Here is a 19,124-nt window from a genome sequence, read left to right as displayed (position 1 = left end):
TGGTTGCATTCTTGGTTTAGTCGTAACAGCAGGTTCCTGACACTCATGTATTGTTTGTCTTATCCTTTGTGTGAATGTATGGCTTTGGGTTGTCCTCTGGGCTGTGTGCTCGGGTGTTCAGGGCATGGTGTCTGGGTTCTGACACTCAAGTCTTGTTTCGGTTCAGTTTCATACTGTCAGTCTTGTTTGTTGTTTTCTGTTTGAGCACTTGGCGGATGAAAGTTTGTTTGTTGCACTCTTCTACTTGTCTTATGTGTTTCTGTGAGCCCATGGCTTCTGTCATGTTTGTTTTCTATGTGCCTTTTGCACATGGCTTTTTTGTTTGTTTCTGTGTATCATGTGCCATTCTGTCAGTCTCTATTCTTGGCCCTGCCACCTTGTTACCTGGTCGGTTTTGGTCTTTGGTCTCCCCTCTTGGTCTCCCTCCCTATTTATTACCCCTGTGTGCTTTGTCTTGTGCTTAATCTTTGTGGATGTTTTCCCTGTACAGGTGTCTGTTGTGTCCTGCCTTGCCCTGTTTTCATTGCCTGTCCAGACAGCCGTGGTTTGCTCCAGTCCTGTCACCGCCGACCCAGGACTGTGTTTTACCCCCACAGGGTAGTTTATGTTTGTCTTTTGTTTTGTTTTGAACTTTAAATCGAGCCCATTCATTACTCAGTCCTCGCTCTCTCCTTCCCCAAGACCTGACACCCATATTACAATGCATTAAATAGAAAAATGGGTCACACTTTACAGTATATGAGGTGTTTTTACCTACTATGTACTTACACAAAATATTGAGGTGGGATACGGGTAGGGATAGGGACAGCTTTGGGGATATGGGTTTAAGGGTGGGTTAAAAGCGAAGGGAAGGGTCAACAGGGTCCACTATAGACATTCTGCTAACTAATATTAACTTTGCAACTACATGTCTACTAACTCTCATTAGTAAATTAGACTGCAGTAGACGGTTAAGTTAGGGTTAGGTGTCATGGTTTGGGTTAGTAGAATAATTTGACATGCAGTTGCAAAGTTACTTACAGTCAGTAGAATGTCTGTTGGGGGAGCATCAAAATAAAGTGCTAGCAGATATTAAGCAGACAGTCTACTAATACTTTAATGAAATTTAGTTGACATGTAGTTGCAAAGTTACTTACAGTTAGAATGTCTAAAGTGGACTATCAAAATGAAGTGTCACCACATAAATTAACTACAGCTGTAATTACATGCTGGTTTACAGTATAAGTACAATGTAAAAAAAAAAAACATGTAGCCTATACACAATACATGCATTGTATCAAATTATTAATTTAAATGTTAGTACATAGTAGTTAAAGCCACCTAATATAAAGTGGAACCACAAATGAAATGTAACATGCCAGTACATACTCTGTACATCAATAATGATTATTTTAAGACTTGTCTGAAAATGATTTGTAAAGACATGCATTCTAGCTTTATAGGCTGGGCTAAAATACAGCACAAGCTAAAATATAGTTTTATACATTATGTGGCTGTTCAATTTTTAGCTTCGTATTTGGGCACTGGTGCCATTTGAGTATGTGTGTGCGAGCTGAGATGCCTATGATGCCTGACAATGCTTTCTAAGTAGGCAGCTCAATGAGTATCGAGACAGAGACAGAGCCATCACGTGCTTGATGTTGGTATATACAGTGTGTTACTATGGGTGGAGAAAAGACCGGTTGCAGTCCAGTTGAATCAGTGTGTTGAAGAGTGTGTTGTGCATGTACAGCTGAGAGCAGAAGGAATCTACACCACATAGAGGTATGTAACAGTCTGACCATCTTAGGTTACTTTCATTTCAAACTTTAGCCTCATTTTATTATCTAAAAGGCTCTGTCAGATGATTTGATTTGATTTGAGCATTATTAAATGATCAGTTTATTAAAAATCAAGGTCTAATATTTACTAACCTTACAATTTATTTCAATGTGTAAACATTATTTTGATTCAGATATACAGAAAAAAAAAAATTAAAAGAAAAATCAATCAACTGTTTAACTGGGTCTCAGCAAATTCTGTCTACTAAACTAAGCATATATTTATTAATATTTATATAACCCTTGTGGAATAATTTTGACCTCTTAAAGATGAATAATTAATATCATGAATGTTGTTGTTGTAGTGTAGTTATAGATGACACTGCCCAAACACACTTTAATGTGTTTTTCTGAAATATTCATTGACATCAAGAATAAAGTCTTTGGTTTGGACACAAATATACATTCTTATTTATTTATTTTAGGAATTATAAAGTTGTGAAAACTATGAAATAACACGTAAACTCATCTTATATATTTGAGCTTGATACTGGACACTGTGGTACGTTGTTTTTCCTTCTCTATACAGTCCAGATCATCAAGTCAAAAATAATAATACAAATTTTAGTTTGGTAAAGAAATATGTAAGCAAAGGAAATTGGTCCCTCTTTTATATTAAGTGTCTATAACTACATGTACTGTAACATTTTAATGCACATATCAAATCTATAAATCTATTTTAAATGTTTAAATCTTATTTTTTACTTGTAATTACATTGCTGATCCTTCCTTTTTACAAATGTATACTTTCACAAATGTTCTTTTTGTCTGTAATGTGAACACAGATGGCAGCCCTTCAGTAAGATGTTGGAAACGACTCTAATCGACAGAAATCACCACCTTCAATTTCATCACACAAGACCAACCTGGACTGTTAAATGCTCTCACAATACAAAAGGTACAAAAGACAAAAAAATATACAATTATTTACAATTATTGCTTATAATTTGGTGCTATAGTTACTAAAATACTTCCTTTCCACTAGGCTAAAATGTTTGTGGTCTCCTTGGCAAGATGTCTACAGATCTGTATGTCTTTGGTAATGGTGTCCAGACTACAAGGTGTGTGATTTGCAGTAGTCTCATTGTTCTGTGTGTAAGTGGTTTATTTGGATTAGTCTCAGTATTGGTGTGTCTCAGGCAGGGTCTCAGCTCCGGCACGTCTGGAGGCCCTGGTTGAACAGCCCTTTACTCTGAGCTGTACGCTTGTCAAGGCTAAAGGAGAATCAGTTAATCAGATCCGCTGGCTGGATGTGCAGAACCAGACGTTAATCAATTACCAGCCTGGTCAACAAGACAGCGTGAGTGGTCAACGACATGTGGAGCTAGCGGCCTCTCCACGGGATGCCAGTGCCATCACCATCAAACGTGTCAGCTATAGGGATGAGGGCTGTTACACTTGCATCTTTGATGTTTATCCAAAAGGCTCAAGGGAAGGACAGACCTGCCTTACTGTTACAGGTGAGTCTTGGTTGAGATATTTTTGGAAAAGGCATCTATGCAACTTCTATTTGACGTGAACATCATTATGCAACAACACTGAGACTTTAATTGATGGTCGGGATTTTTCATTGACTCATTTTGCAGATTACATTGTTACACCAGTAGGTGGCGACAAGTTTGAATGAGTAAATCACTGAATCATTCACACAACTGATAAGTTAAAAAATGCTGATTTATACAGGAATTGATTGATGAATGTGTCATTGAATCATTCAGTAAAAACCGATTAGTTAAAAAACGCTGATTCATTCAGGAACAAAACACACCACTTCTGTGTAGTGATTCAATTCCATTCAATCCAATTCAATCCAATTCAATTCAATTCAATTCAATTCAATTCAATTCAATTCAATTCAATTCAACTCAATTCAAGTTTATATGAATAGCACTTTTAGCTATACTTTTTGTTTCAAAGCAGAAAATATTGAAGTAATAATATCCAAATGGCAGTAATATACAGCTATGTGGTTTAAATAACGTTATGTATTGAGTTAAGCAGACACAGCAAACATGTGAAAAAAGTATGATCAATAAGTTATGACAACATGTTTTTACATTGCTTTAACTCATTAAAATAAGTAAGCAATTTTCAACTTTTTTGTTATACAAGATTTAGCTCATTTTAGCTTAATTTTTTTAAGTCAGTTTAATGCAATTAAAGTTTAAATGATTTAAACATCCAGGTTGATTGTACTTTTTATAGGCAGCAGTTGCAACCTCTGCTCTTAATAAATACAATATAGGATATACAGGATAATATAACAATATAAGGATAATATTTGATAGTTTTATATGTTGATCCAAAGTTGCATGGATCCAAACTGAAGCTGGCACAAGTTTGCAGAAACAGGAAGTAAAACGAAAACAATTAGCATAGCTGCTGTTCATACTATTTCATCAGGTATAATTGTAGGACAAGTTTATGAGAAGCATTATGTGAATGCTTTGGCTAAAGAGATGTGTCTTAAGTCTAGATTTAAACAGAGAGAGTGTGTTTAAACTGATCTCTGAACATTATCAGGAAGGCTATTCTAGAGTTCAGGAGACAAATGGGAAAAAGCTTTAGCTGCTTTAGTAGACTTTTATATTTCCCTTGTACCATCAAAAGCCCAGAGTTTTGTGACCTTTCAGAGCGCAATGGATTATAGTGTGATAGAACATCAGTTTAAGATGAAGGAGCTATAGCCACAGGGGGATATGCAGAGCAACTGCTTAATGAATGATATATATATATATATATATATATATGCTTTGAAACACTGATAATCAACTCATTTATCTAATCAGTTTCTGTTCTTTGACTCATATAAAATAACTTTGTGGGAACAATAAAACAGTACGGTTGTGTTTTTGGATGTGACGTGGTGGATTCTGGAGGAGAATGTGAATGTAGATGAGAAACATCTGCTGGTTCAGGCAGAGATCCAGCTGGTCTCATCATCTCATGAATGCTCAGCATCTGCCAATCAGTTCTAGGAAGGATGTGTTGACTACTGTCCTTCCCTTACTCCAATACATCATTGATCATGTGGGGGTTGTATTCTGGATGCTCTTTATAGCTATATCTATTGACCTGAATATTTGTCTCATCTGGGTCTCACTAGATCTCTCAAGTCTACCTCAATTGTTTAATGCAGTTTGTCTAGGGACACATTAGTATACATATCTATAACAGATTACATGTATACTGTATTGTCATGCCATTGTTAGTATGCTATAAACTTATTTTGATTGCTTTACAGCAACGGTGATCACAGAGGGCAATAAGACTGCAGTGGGTGGTAAACAAGCCTCTCTGGCCTGTCGGTATGCCCTGCCAGAGAAAGTCAAGCAGGTGTTGTGGAAGAAGATTGTGAATAAAGCAGAATCCCATGAAGTTGCATTTTTTGCAAAGCAGAGTGACCCTGTAATTGAAGAAGAGTTTGTGGACCGTGCGAGCTTGAACCCTTCCCTGTCTGACACAGAGCTCACTTTATGGCCGGTCCGAGCTGAAGATGAGGCCTGCTACACCTGTGAGTTCCACACATACCCGGATGGCACAAAGAGTGCCACAAGTTGCCTTACTATTTTTGGTAAGCCCATCAGGGTTTTAATCCACTGTTACAGTGAAATCTTCATTAGTTGGATAATGCCAATATTTGTCATTAAGATGACAATAAGTTTTAAAAGTTTAATTTTAGGTTGGTCTGTCTCAGTGAGCTAACAGCGCTCATCAGTGTCAAGATGGCCATTGAAATCATAGAAGGTAGTGTTTACTGTTCACAACCAAACAGCTGATGGAACCCATTGACCCAAGTCAATGGGGTCTATCAACTGTTTGGTTACCCATATTCTTCAAAGTATCTTCTTTTCTGTTCATCAGAAGAACAAAATTCATACAGGTTTGGAACAACAACAATGAGTAAATGATGACAGAATTTTTTTAATTTTTGGGTGAACTATCCATTTAACAGCTTTAACCAAATACACACAAGCTTAACATAATTATTATATAAATTTTATGTATTATAAATTTTTTAACTTTATATAATAAAATTAGTCTGTTGAGAGTGTATTTTTCAACAGTGATATTTGATTTTTAGACTCTGAACTGAGTGAAACACAAATCCAGCTCAGTGTATATAGCTGGTTGGGCTGTTGCACAGAGTGGTAGCGAGGGCAGGACAAGGCTAAACACGAAAGCACTGGTGAAAATGATGACAACAGACAGAGAGAGAGATATGAAAGAAACTCATTGTAGGAGGGTGAGACTGTGAGATCTATGATTTATTCAGACTGTGTCAGTGAATGACTGTGTCACTGTTCCACTAACACAGTGCTTTTCTCTATGTGCTGCTCTTGTTCTCCTGCCCTGTCTCTCTCTGATTGATGTTCACTTCTTGCTTTTGCTCTGTACTGTTGGATTTGCTCAAACTAGAGTATGCAACCACCAATGATTACTTAAAGGGACTGTTGACCCCAACATTATAATTATGTCATTATTAACTTATAACCTTGTGTTGTTCCAAAACTGTATGACTTTATATCTTCAGTTCAGTGGAACAGATATTTTAATTAATGTTTTTGTTCATACTGTACAATGACAGTCAGTGGGACCAAAACAGCAAGACTTTCAATGTATGAAGAGAAAATATTTTGTGTTTTTCAAATCAATATTTGAAAGTAGGAAGAAAGAAAGTCATATGAGTTCAGAATTACATGAGGGTGAGTAAATAATGACAGTATATCAACTATTAATTTAATTACATTCACTCATCTCTTATTCATACCAATCTTGTATTGTTCTGGTGTCATGGTTTTGTAAGAATGTGAATTGCTTATCCTCTGTTGGAATGACAAGCATATACCTCTTTTTGGGCTATGCTGTGGTTTGAATGGGCATCTTTGTTGCTTTGAAATACTGGTGAAACTATGTGGGCTGTAAACACTCAGAGAAGGCATGCGGATCTGTTTTTGTACAAAGCCGACTCTTGGTTTTCAAGCCAACACAAACGGTTATCATTCAGAGTCAATGTATGATTACGACTGCGTCCGAAAACTGATAAATGTCGGCATTCGTAGGACGCATTCCAAGATTGAAAGGCATCAAGGCACGTCCGAATACAATGTTAGTTTCACTTCCTGTGTCCTGAGATACCTTCATCTGATAGATTTTTGAAGGCAGCATAGATGTATCCTTCGCTGCCTTTGATATCCCACAATCCTGTGCTTTCCATTCTTTGATATATAGCGCTATATAAATGCCTCATTCTATTCTATTCTATTCTTTGACAGATGAGCTAGAAAAATAAAGATGGCATCTGAAAGTTGCGGCTGGTAGTCATTTTCTGTGTAAATGTAAATTTTTTATCAATGTTTTCCACTTATGATGTCATTTCTAGCGAGAAATTACTATTGTAGTCATTAAATATTCACTCAGTTACGCTGCCTCAGAAGTCTGTCCAAAATAAGTTTTGATACGAACCTTCGTGCACAAACGCTGCCTGCAAAGTCATTGCCTGATAGGGCAGCGAGGCAACAAGTCAGCTGCCTAAGTTTTCGGACGCAGCCTATGTGTCCGGATCAAGGGGTCTAGGTTTAGCTTTTTAGCATGGCTCTGTTGGCCCCTGCTGGTAGATGCTGTCAAGGTAGTAGTCATGTCTTTGACATTGAGGGGACTATTTGCAAAGGTCTTTTTATTTAAAACAATTAAATAATTAAAGGATTTAAATTTATTTAAGTGAATAAAGAAAAAGTAAGAAGAACAGAAAAAGAACAAGAAGAAGTCAATTTTAACTCTTCGCAAATAATATATTTATTTCAAAATGTGCACAAATACTCTCTTATTCCTATGTCTAATATGTCGAAAACACATTTAGTTATAAATTACATAAATCACTGAAATTATTTATCTTGTATTTTTAATTTAAAACAGTTACTTTTGAAAAAAAGTTGAGTAGTTTGCACCAATGGATATCACTGTTGGTCATTCACCAGTTCTATTGTAAAACAGTTGTCAAATATTACATGTTTAGCTATTTAAATCTTACCTTGCACTCTTTTAACATTCAAAACTGAAGCATCTGGAATTCATGTTCTGTATCTGTGAACAGTAAATCCTGCCTTCTTTTATTTGATTGACCATCTCAACACATTTTTATATTTACGAGCACAGTTAAATCGCTGAGGCAAACAGCCTAAAATTTAGATTTTAAAACATTTGTCATCCTAACAACAAACAGAGTATCATCAAAATGTCTATAATTGGGTGGACAATTTGGTCATTTCTAATGTTAATGCTGTTTTAGGATGCTGTAACTGTTCACTCTGCAGGTTCAAGTCATCTATCTTCACTGATGGTCATTCACATGTAGCTGTGAATCCTGACTAAATAAAATGTTTGAAATGTTTTACAGACTAAACTATGTAAGACACAAAACCCATATCTTGTATCATATACATTTACAGTACTACCAAAACCTCAAGTAAGCTACAAGACCGTATCTCCCGGTGTGATTGAGGCTAACTGCACTGCCGTCGCCAGGCCACAGGCTGAGATAGTATGGAACGTGGAAGGAAATGACCGGATCATTGGTCAACCTCTGACCACCGCTATCCAGCAGAGTGACGGGACGACTCTGGTCATCAGTACATTGACCATCCAGGCTGGACTCCTGAAGGATATCTCTGTCAAATGTCTTGTTCATCATAAAGGACTGGAGAATGCCATTGCTGTTTCCATGAACACTAAAAGTGAGTGTGAACTATTTTATTATGCACTTTGCTTACGATGGTTTATATTGAATACAAAAACAAATTCTTGATCGTTTGAGGTAAATGGGTTCATTGTACTATGAAAACCTACTGTAGCTTTCAGACCTGAAAACATCTCAGGTTACGTATGCAAACCAGTTCCCTGAGAGGGGAACGAGTCGCTGCGTCGTGGCACGATGCTATGGGAATACTAAATAGACTCATCGACAGAAATGTGTGTTGACAGATTTAATTTGTCTTAAGAAGACGCACAGGCATAACGCGACACAGTGTCCCATTCCCGTCTCGGTGAACCGGGTTACATGCGTGTGTGGAGAGGACCAACCAGCCACAGCACATACATCATGAAGTGTATGTGTTAGTAAGACCCTTGGAAGAGGCCATTCTTCTAGTGGAGTGAGCCCTGTCCTCTAGAGGCAAAGCCATTTCACGTGCCTTATGGAGAGGGTGACATCATCAGTAATCCAATGCGCTGCTTGGTGACCACATTCCCTTTATTGCGACCACCGAAACAGACCAAAAGCTGAGAAGATCTTCTCCACTGGCCTGAGCAGCGGACATAGATCCTCGAAGCACGGACCATACATAACAGATGCAGGCTTTCTTGCTCTCATGTCTCATAAGGGGGAGGGAAGAAAGCTTTCAAGATATCTTGCTGACCAGCCAGAACTTTGGACTATTGTCTGGTCTGGGGTGTAATGTAGCTCTAACATCACCTGGAACAAAGTCTAAGCAAGAGGAGACTACTTTGAGAGTCAGCATCTTGTCTGGGACTGATTCCAAGGGCTCAAATGGGGCCTCTGTTAAGGCTCCCAGGACCAATATTAGATTTTATTAGAAATAATATTAGAAAGTGAACAATATTAGAGTGAACAATATTAGAAACTTGCACTTTGCAGATTGGCCGCAATTGTCTGGCACCTCACAAAAACTGAGGCACTAAGGGGTGCATCCAAACAGAGATTTGCGGCTAGGGGAAGTGGCAGCCACGTACACTTTTAAGGTAGCCAGAGCCAGCCCTGCTGTGAGATGCTCTTAAAGGAACTCCAGTACTGGACTGACAGGGCAGTTAACTGGATCCACATCAAGCTCAAACTTGCTCACACCAAGATAGAAACAGTTGCCATTTCAGGGCATTTAACTTCCAAGTGGAAGGAGTTATAGAGTTTTTGATTGTTTCAGTTACCTCAGCATTGTCCCTTGCACTTTAGATGGAGTTGCCATTCCCCAGGCCTCGGCCCCTGCTTAGACAGGATGTCTTCTCCCACATTTATTTGCCCCAGAACGTAAACTGCTCTCAGACAGGAACTTGTTTTCTGCCCAGAGAAGGATCTGCTGCACCTGCTTGAAAAGAGAGCGCAAATGCAGTCACTACCGAGTTGTTGTCCACGAGGACCAACACATGGTAGCCCCTCAACTGTGGGATGAAGTGTTCCAGAGCTAAAAACACTGCCCTCATCTCGAGGTACTTTATGTGCCACGTGGTATGAGGGCCCTCCCAAAGGCCACAGGCTGGTCATTGAGAACCGCACCGCAGCCTGTGAAAGAGGCGTCCGTTGTGAGAGACTTGTGACGACAACACGCCCCTAGTGCCAGGCCTCTGTTGTGGAATCAAGCCAAATAACTAAGTCTGCAGCACTTGACTTTTTTACGACTCTAGAAGGATGATTCAGAGGATAAAATCCTCTGCTCTTGAGACAAAACTGAGGTCTCAAGTACAAAAGGAATAATGTTGGCTGCTGCTGCCATGAGACCTAGCAGCCTTTGAATTCGCAGTACTGAAAGCTGCTGGCCTAGCTTGATGTCTCTCATAGTGGTTAGGATAAAATCGACATGTGCATGAGACAGATGTACCTGCATCTTGGTTAAATCCCACATTACCCCTAGAAAAGTGGTTCTCTGTTTTTGAGAAAGCACACTCTTCCTGAGGTTTAACCTGAGCCCCAAATGCTATATATGAGTGAGGATATGCCATTAGCTCTTCTGTGTAATGACTGGACAGATCAAACGCACCATTGTAACACTTAATCTTCACAACCTCTCACCCACGAGTCTGTGAAGTCTGGTTTCCCCACTGAGAATTACCACCCTTTTCCCCCAACTCATACACTTCAAAGACACTCCGCTGGGAGATAGTGCCTGCACAGAAAAGTACAGGCTACAACAAACAGACATGCAGTCCCATAGAAATGGAATACTTTCCACTAATTAATTTTTCAAATCTGTCTAATGAATGAACATGCATTTCCCAAGTACACTTTGTGTATTATTACTGTTTGTATTATTGTCTTTTAATATTGTATAGTGTGCATGCCTGATGATAGAACTAGTAAATGTAGTCCCATCTAGGTGGTGTCTCCTATCAAAATATTCCTTGTTTAATGATAAATGGACACAAATAAATGGACACTTTAATGATTTAAAGTATAAATGGACACAAACTGCCAGCTTACTCCAATCATGCAAATGAGTCAGCTTTTCAAACAAAGGAACTTTCCCGCTTAAGAATGGCAACTTTCTCATTGGTCAAGCCAAAACTCAAAGGTGTGACCTCTGTGAAACTTAAAAGCCAACACAAAGTTCCCTTAGCACTCGTTGACTTCTGCTCCTGATTGCTGTTCACGTGAGACCCCATCCGGCCTCGCCGCCGCAGTTGTGCTGGCAGGCTTCACACACATCGAGCCATGTGTACCTTCCTCGACCATAACAGAGTCAACTAACTCCACAAGTTCTCCATTGCTTCATTCAACGTGGAAGAAATCGATTACAACTTCAGCACCATTGTACCAAACTATCAAGACTTTCTCCTCACAACTGTATATCCGGACGATCTTCAACAGCTAATACAAATGCAAGTATTGTACAGTATACTAAATTGATAACAAAGGAGTCAGTATTCAGTATTAAGGGACTGATTGTTCTTCCTGGAGTTTAAATTACTCTGTTCATAACTTCATTCTTCTACTCTGTTCTGGTTACTGGTCACTTTCACTTTACTCATGTATACGTGATTATGTGTATAATGTGTAGGTCTGCTTATAAATCAATGTCAATTTAACGATTATGATCACAGCTACATGCTAAGAAAGAGTTATTTTTCTGTGGCCATGAAAATATCCTTTCTGAAGAGTTGATAGACGATCAATACTGAGTGTTCGCTGGATGAACAGATTAACTGATGGTAATGTTAATTCAGCTACATGAAGTTAATTTGATTAACTGATCCAAATATTTATAAGTAGCAGCAGAGCCATAGCAGCATCCGTGGACTTAGTGAACGTGTGTGGGAACAGAGCTAGGCCAAAAGGAAGTACTCGATATTGGTAAGCTTCACCCCCAAAAGCAAACCTGAGAAACTTCCTGGCAAAATCTCAAAATGAAAATATGCATCCTTTAGATCTATTGTCACAAACCAATCCTAGAATTGAATTTGTGGCACTAGAAGTTTGATGATTAGCATCTTGAAACTGGATGTCCAAAGAGTACTGTTTAGGCCTCATAGATCTAAAATTTGACGCAAAAAAAACACTGAGGTGGCAGGGTTGGCGAGACAATCTGTTGAGGGCATCAGGAGGGTATGAACACACAACTTGGTGTGCTATATATTTTTTTTATATATATTTTGTATTATTCATTACGCCCTCAATTCCCTGAGCCACTGGCATCAAGGCTCTTCCAAATAACCCTTAGAGGTTTCCTTTGTTCTAGTTTTACACCACAGAAGCCTCTCCACAGCAACCATATCAGCGTTGAGCGATTAAAAACACAGGCCAAATGACTTTCTTCCCTCGAGAAGAAAAGTCAACTGGATCAGAACTTAAACTGAAACTCCTGATTGTGCATCGCCTATACACGTCGGGACATTTCAAACACAGCTCACTATAAGAAAAGGACAAAGTAAATTTTTTAAAGGATTTATAAAAATCAACCCCTGTGACATAAAAGCACCTGAAGTTGAAGAAACATTCAATAATAAAATATTCTGAATTCCTCAGGTGAAATAGTAATTCAGAACAAATGCTCTAAAATAGTCTTTGGCTTTCTCTGCTTCTCTCACCAGTTGGTACTGCACTTACTATCCTGATCTCTGTGACTACAGTAGCGTTCCTTCTGGTCCTCTGCCTTTGTTTCTGTTTGTGGAAGTGTGTCCTGCGTAAGGATGGTGAGTATTCATATAGATATCTTAAAGACCAATGAGAACAATCCAGAACATGCAGCTCAGCAAAATGTTTTATCAAAATCATACAAAGTAATATACAAAAACAAATTTCTGTCATCATCAGGCCAGCCTATTTAAGTTTAAGATCCCACCATGCAAATATCGATATCCTGTTGTGCTCTTAGATGTCTGTCCAGTTATCTGACAAATTGACGCCAGTTTTGCTCCTGCTCTAAGTTGTGTCATTGAAAATAGTTTGTCACAATTAAAAGCAAATATTGTCTTTAATTTTCCAGTTTGAGCTCTAAGTGGATGTCTAGTTTTGAAAGTAGAATAATTAACAACCTTTAAATGAGCTTCATGGACACAGTATGTGTGCAGCTTCACTTTGTGGCCTTTTGCTCAGGGCAGTGAACATAACTCATTCAAATGATCCATAGCAGCTTGTTTATGTGTGGCCATGATGTTTACTTACCTAAGGCTTACTAGATTGTTCAAGCCAGTAACGGCACAATTTATTTTAATGTAAAACACCCAACATAGTGATTCTGAAGTCAAACTACTGCTGCTGCTCCTGACAAGAGAGTTCATTACTGTCTGGTTCTTTAAACAAACATGGGTCAATGACAAATTAAGTTGTCCAAAGAGGATGAAAAGGACAAACCTTGTAAAGTAATCTTTGTACTGCTGTTAATTTGATTTATTTTGTCATACAAAACAACAACTTAATTTTTTAATGGTTTAAAAAATTGGTGTATTAAAAGAAAAGGTGTATTAAAGTTATTGTATGATATGCGTGCATGTACTATAATATACTGCAGGATCAGCAGAGGCCAATAATGTGAATGCTTGCAGATTGCATGTAAAGGACAATCAGCCTGCGCCCTCCAGAGTGTCATGTATATATATACATATATATACATATGCAGTATATATAAACACATTTACACTTGAAGTAATAGATAACATTTAATTAATGTGAAACCATTATGGCTTATGATTTTTGTGTGTATGTTTGTGATGTTCACATGTTCTACATGAGCAGAGACTGAAGAGCATCAATTACAGAGAAGAGGCCGAGAAGACAGAGCAACAGACAGTTGAATGTAAGTGTCTTCAGGAAGTGCAAAGCCTCTTCCTGTGACCTATTTCTGCTTCCCTCTGATGGCCTTGTATGCCCTTAACACAAATCTTTCAGACCTGATCTATTGAAATGAGAAATGAATCAAGTTTTTATTTATTGTGTGTGAGTAATTACCCTAACAATTGTTTTACATATTAGTATTTATTATTTGAAATGTCATATTATAAAAATCATAGTCATATGTCATATTATTATACATCGGTAGAGTTCTTAAATTCAGATCCACAAATCTTTAATTTTCAAAATGTTCCCATATTCTGGCATTCATATCATTCTGGAATTTAAAACATAGTCAGGTTACAACTGTGAGAGTATTGGGTTTAACATGCATATCTTAACAACTTATGATGTTACAGTCACTTCTGTGCTCGGTCATGTTTCCACAGAGTGGACCATTTTGACCGTGGCAGACGGATATGCTGAGACACCTGTGAAGACGGAAATCTCATGTTATCATGTTCCATGTTTTTCCAACCAGTGACACATCCCTACGTGAGGAAAGATGATCTATTCTGAACAATTTGTAAATCCATCACTATTATGAAGGTTGTCGTAGAAGGCAGACACAGAAGGTATCTCGACACAGAAGGAAATTTAATTAAGTTAGTATTTGTCTGTTTTAATACTGTTATTTTACCCACCCAGAATGCATCCCAGACAGCAACATAGTGTCGGCGCAGATCCGGCCCATATCTGGTACACATGGATTTCACACGGCCCGGATGTGGGCCGGATCTTGGCCGACACTGTTACTGTCTGGGATCTGAAGCCCTAAATTTAAAAGTACGATAAAAACTTCTTGTATTCTCTGAAAAAAATAGCTATCCGCTCAAAAAAGTATAAGAAAACTATAGGGTAGAGTAAGGTTAGGGTGTGGCTGGACGCCAAGCTCCACCCATTGGTTCTGCGGTAAACAGCCTCTTAATTAAAAGCTACCGTGAATTACACTCTCTAGTGAAAAAAGCATAGTTATATCTTTTTTCAGTTTTCTAAAAACTTTTATTATGATCAAATATATAGTTTATTATCATCTTGATTTTGCTTTGTCCCTTCATTTTTTAAGGTGGACATTCGCACTGCCGATGAAAGGATTTAAGTCCAGTGAGGTAGATTAAACACTACACAGTTGTTTTTCACTCTAGTCTTTGAATACTATTAGGAAATCGTTAAATATTTTCTATCTCATTCTTTTTTGTTGTTGTTGATGATGATTAAGTAGACTGAACTAGATATTTAGAGACTAACTTGAACTTTAAGTTATTTGGTCTCTGAGCCCAGAGCAGTGGTGGGAAAACTAAACCATGCTGGAGATGCACTCAGATAACACTGAGAGGTCGTGACAGCTTCTCCAAGCGTTCACTATACCAGTGGAAATGCATTATCTGCAGTCTGCTGTGGAATTAAATGGCTGACGAATATTGCATTTTTGCTGGCTTCCTTTCTGGGAAATCATGTTGCTTTAAACATGTGCAAATGTGCAAGCCAGTGTAATAACAACTGATAAAAGGTGAAAAAGTTTTGATTCTGTCCCATGTATGTTAAATAATTTTGCCATATTCTTGAAAATGTGAGAGTATAGGTCACACCTTTAATTAGAATAAAAAAATTCACTCAGAATTCTGTCTATTCAACAAATTATGGAATAAAGTACTTTATTTTCCTTTTGTGATATATGGATGTTGTATTTATTGTGTAAATGGTATTTACTTGTTTATGTAATGAATTTCTGTAACTTCGCATCAATAAGCAAAGAAAGTCCGGCCTTTGATTTGATTGAATCTGTTATGAAATGAAATGACTTTATTGTGGAGTTTCAGTCTTTTAGCATTGCTGCTTTGTTGAGGGCAACAGAAGATTTTTTTTTTTTTTTTTTAATTTTTATGATCTCTTGAAATGAATATCATCACTGTATTAAGTTAACGTATAGTAGTCAAGGTAGTTTAACGTATACTAGGACAAGAACGGGTATTGTTCACTTTGATGAAAGGTTTTGATCCACTTCAAATGTTGACTACTGTATTTCAAAGAGTGTCTATTTCATTACATCAGCGCCTATTTAATGTGATGCAGTTTTGGTGGTCAAGACATGAAAGAGAAAAATTATGTCCAGTAGATGCAGTTTTTTTTTTTTTTTATGGAATATTCAGTTTTCCACATTATTGGTACACATGGGATGGTTTAAAAGTGAACTGAGTAACTTTTTTACCTTAACTGAACACCTTTGGAGTCACTGGAATAGTTATATGACTTTTTTCGGGTTGAATGGTGGTCGTCTCGCACCCCCCAAGCGCCTGTGAGCCGAAAAACCCATAGACAGTATGGAAAAACCACCCTTGCGACTTTGGGCCGGCGGGCCCAAGTATCGCGTGATATCAGGTCTCGCGATGTAACGAATTGCTTTACGGCAAAAAAAAAATCTGCTAAAATTCTGTCGTATCTGTCTCCCTCATGCTGTTCGAACCCGAATGAAGAAGACGGTTTAAAGACTGTCCCATCTGCTTTGATGTCGTTGATCTATAGCCTCTGGTATCTGAGAGTTGCCAACGAGTTTTTCAACAGTGTTGTCAAATATGTCAAATGCCGAAGCTGTAGGGGGAGCTCTATAGTGAAACCTGCGAGCAATAAGCGAGAATACAGCGAAGAAATTCCCGAAAATGCATAGCCCTGCTTTAAACAGGGGGGTAATCAAGCGCTCGATTTCCGTACCACCCCCGGGAGCCGCCATTGCACTCTAAAAACTCCTGGGTTATTTCTTCAACCCATTTTCTGGGTTATTTGTGTTGGGTTAAAATTATGGGTTATTTTTTCAGAGAGTAACCATTTTCTGGGTTATAGGGCTAATATTTTGACCCAATTCATGGGTTGTTTGGGTTTCTGGGTTATTTTTCAAAGAGTAACCCATGTTCTGGGTTATAGGGTTGGCTTTCTCTCTCTCTCTCGCCCGCAGTTGTTCTGGAATTTTCTCACAACAGTCGTTTGAAATAACCGTCGCTTTCGCGCTGATCCGTTTTGGCCTGTGCTTCATCGGTGCAACTTCATCTATATTCAAGGTAAGAGAGTATTTTCAGTGTTGATGTATTGTAAACTTTTCTGTGTCCATGTCCCTGTTGCTAGTTTATCACCATTTGCTAAAAAAAATACGTAGAGACTAGCGTTAGCCGTGGTAATTCTGTGGTTGGCATGTAGCCGTGGCTATCACGACAACATCTAGGACAACTCGAGGTAACGTTATCACACACCGGACGCGATTTTGAACACGGTCCTGAGCCGTTGCTGGGTGTCGCGCATAGATACACTATATATGTATATATCTATGGGTGTCGCGGACAGACGCCGGATGGCGCCGCAGGTGTGTGTACACTCATAGAGAATAATGTGTTCGAATTTTAAAGACGTGGCACTGCGCTTCGCGTCCGGTGTGTGAGCCCCTTGAGAGACTGCACGTCCGGTGAGCGATACCTCGAGTTGTCCTAGAGACGCGACGCGGCGCTTCTCGTCCGGTGTGCAAACCCCATAGCCGCGGCTAAAGAGCGACGAGGCAACACAATAGTTGAGTTATGTTTTCCAGCTGCGCCGTGCTTATCATATTATACAGTGCTCTACTGGCTGAAGTAGTGAGAGTTAAAGAAGCGGGTCAAGTCTTCAAATTGTTGCTAACCTAACCTCTATATTGCTATGTTTTCTCCAGGTCATCTTGAATGGACAGTTTTGTCGCTGATAAGCTAACTGAGTGGCAGCTGTCTGAGCTGACAGAGAATTTTAGAGGTGAGCTTTTTACTCTTATTGCCCTTATATCATCATCTCTCTATACCTACATTTTTTTTTAATAAGACTTAAATGTGTCAGTGCAAGATTTTGTTGTGCCTTGTCTTTAAGCTGTTATGCATAAGAATGGGCAAGATATTCACCTTTGCATTAATGTCATTACACTTTTTAATAAAAGAAAAGATGTCATTCACACAAAATGGGTAACGTTAATGCTGCAAAAGAACCACATTAGTTAACTAGCAATTTGGGCCACGTAAAAAAAAAAAAAGAAAAAAAAAAAAAGCCACTGCATTCCCTTAAAAGTGATTATTTGTTAGCTTGATAATGAAAGAGTGTCTGGTGAGTGGTTCACAATTGTCTCAACTTATTAACAATACTCATGTTGTCTTGTTTTCTGTCTTTCAGATGAAGATATAGATGAGGAGGCATTTCTTCTCTTTGATGAGGACACTATCAAAAATCTTCTCCCCAAAGTTGGCCCCAGGCTTAAATTCCTGAGGCTCTTCTGAGAATTGTTGTTTATTTTTCTATTTTTTATTTCTAATATTGTTATTACAGTGTGACCTAAAATAAATAGGAAAATAAACATGTCCAAGTGTGTGTTTTTTCATATAGATTTTAATTTAATGCAATAAAAATGTAAAAGTGCTTGAAGTGTGTAATATAATGTAAAACAAAGTTTTATTTTCTGAAATAAGGCATACTGGGATAGTGAGGTTAAGTTAGGTTATTTTTGACCCAACTCCTGGGTTAAAAAAGGATCAACTAATTTTTGGGTTATTTCTACCCAGATGTTGGGTTTTTTAAACCCAACATTTGGGTCAGGTATTTAACCCAGAATTTGGGTCAAAAAGCATAACCCAATTTTCTGAGTTGAAATAACCCATAAATTAGTTGGTCCCTTTTTAACCCAGGAGTTGGGTCAAAAATAACCCATTATGGGTTATTTTTTAACCCAGGAGTTTTTAGAGTGTGGCTAACAAGCCTTCACCTGCTGTTAGCATCCCATTGACTCCCATTCATTTTGGCGTCACTTTGACAGCGAATAACTTTACATCTGAGGCGGTTAAAGACTCTTTGACATTTCTCAATTGACATTTGTCCATTGTTTATTTCTAAAGAAACACGACAATGTATAAAAGGCTCCATTACCTTGTATCTTACGTTATGGCCCCTTAGAAGCAGTTTTTGTAAAAGTAGGCCAACGATTACGTCATAACCACGCGACTCTCTGGAAATTACCGTAGAGACAGGAGGAGAAGCTCGCAGTCAATCGGGGGGACGTGGAGGCATAAAGTCCGATAAAGTCAAGGGAGAAGCCCATAGAGAGTCATTAAGTTGCTCCTGCTCCTAGCTCATGGACAGCTCCTACTCACGCTCTCTGTCTCTGCGAGATTCGGAAGGGAATGGTTCAGATTTCGTTTGGCACAGCTACTAGAAAACTTACAACTGTCAGGCAGGTTGCTCACGTCACATCC

General features: G+C 38.4%; 1 protein-coding gene across 1 annotated transcript; it reads left to right on the top strand.

Moving 5' to 3' along the window:
• Positions 1–1,406: 1,406 nt before the first annotated feature.
• Positions 1,407–17,636, top strand: LOC311298972 (OX-2 membrane glycoprotein). Its single transcript, XM_084422343.1, has 11 exons — positions 1,407–1,764; positions 2,606–2,718; positions 2,806–2,881; positions 2,960–3,280; positions 5,065–5,394; positions 8,270–8,554; positions 12,636–12,737; positions 13,780–13,840; positions 14,265–14,450; positions 14,942–16,928; positions 17,567–17,636. The coding sequence occupies exons 3-8, from the start codon at positions 2,812–2,814 to the stop codon at positions 13,836–13,838; spliced, it is 1,167 nt and encodes a 388-aa protein (XP_084278469.1). The 5' UTR covers positions 1,407–1,764; positions 2,606–2,718; positions 2,806–2,811; the 3' UTR covers positions 13,839–13,840; positions 14,265–14,450; positions 14,942–16,928; positions 17,567–17,636.
• Positions 17,637–19,124: the final 1,488 nt, after the last annotated feature.

Source organism: Rutilus rutilus, assembly GCF_951802725.1.
Source record: "Rutilus rutilus genome assembly, chromosome: 10".
Taxonomy (NCBI): domain Eukaryota; kingdom Metazoa; phylum Chordata; class Actinopteri; order Cypriniformes; family Leuciscidae; genus Rutilus; species Rutilus rutilus.
The sequence above is the reverse complement of the archived record's forward strand: the minus strand, read 5'-3'. Positions and strand labels throughout refer to the sequence as shown.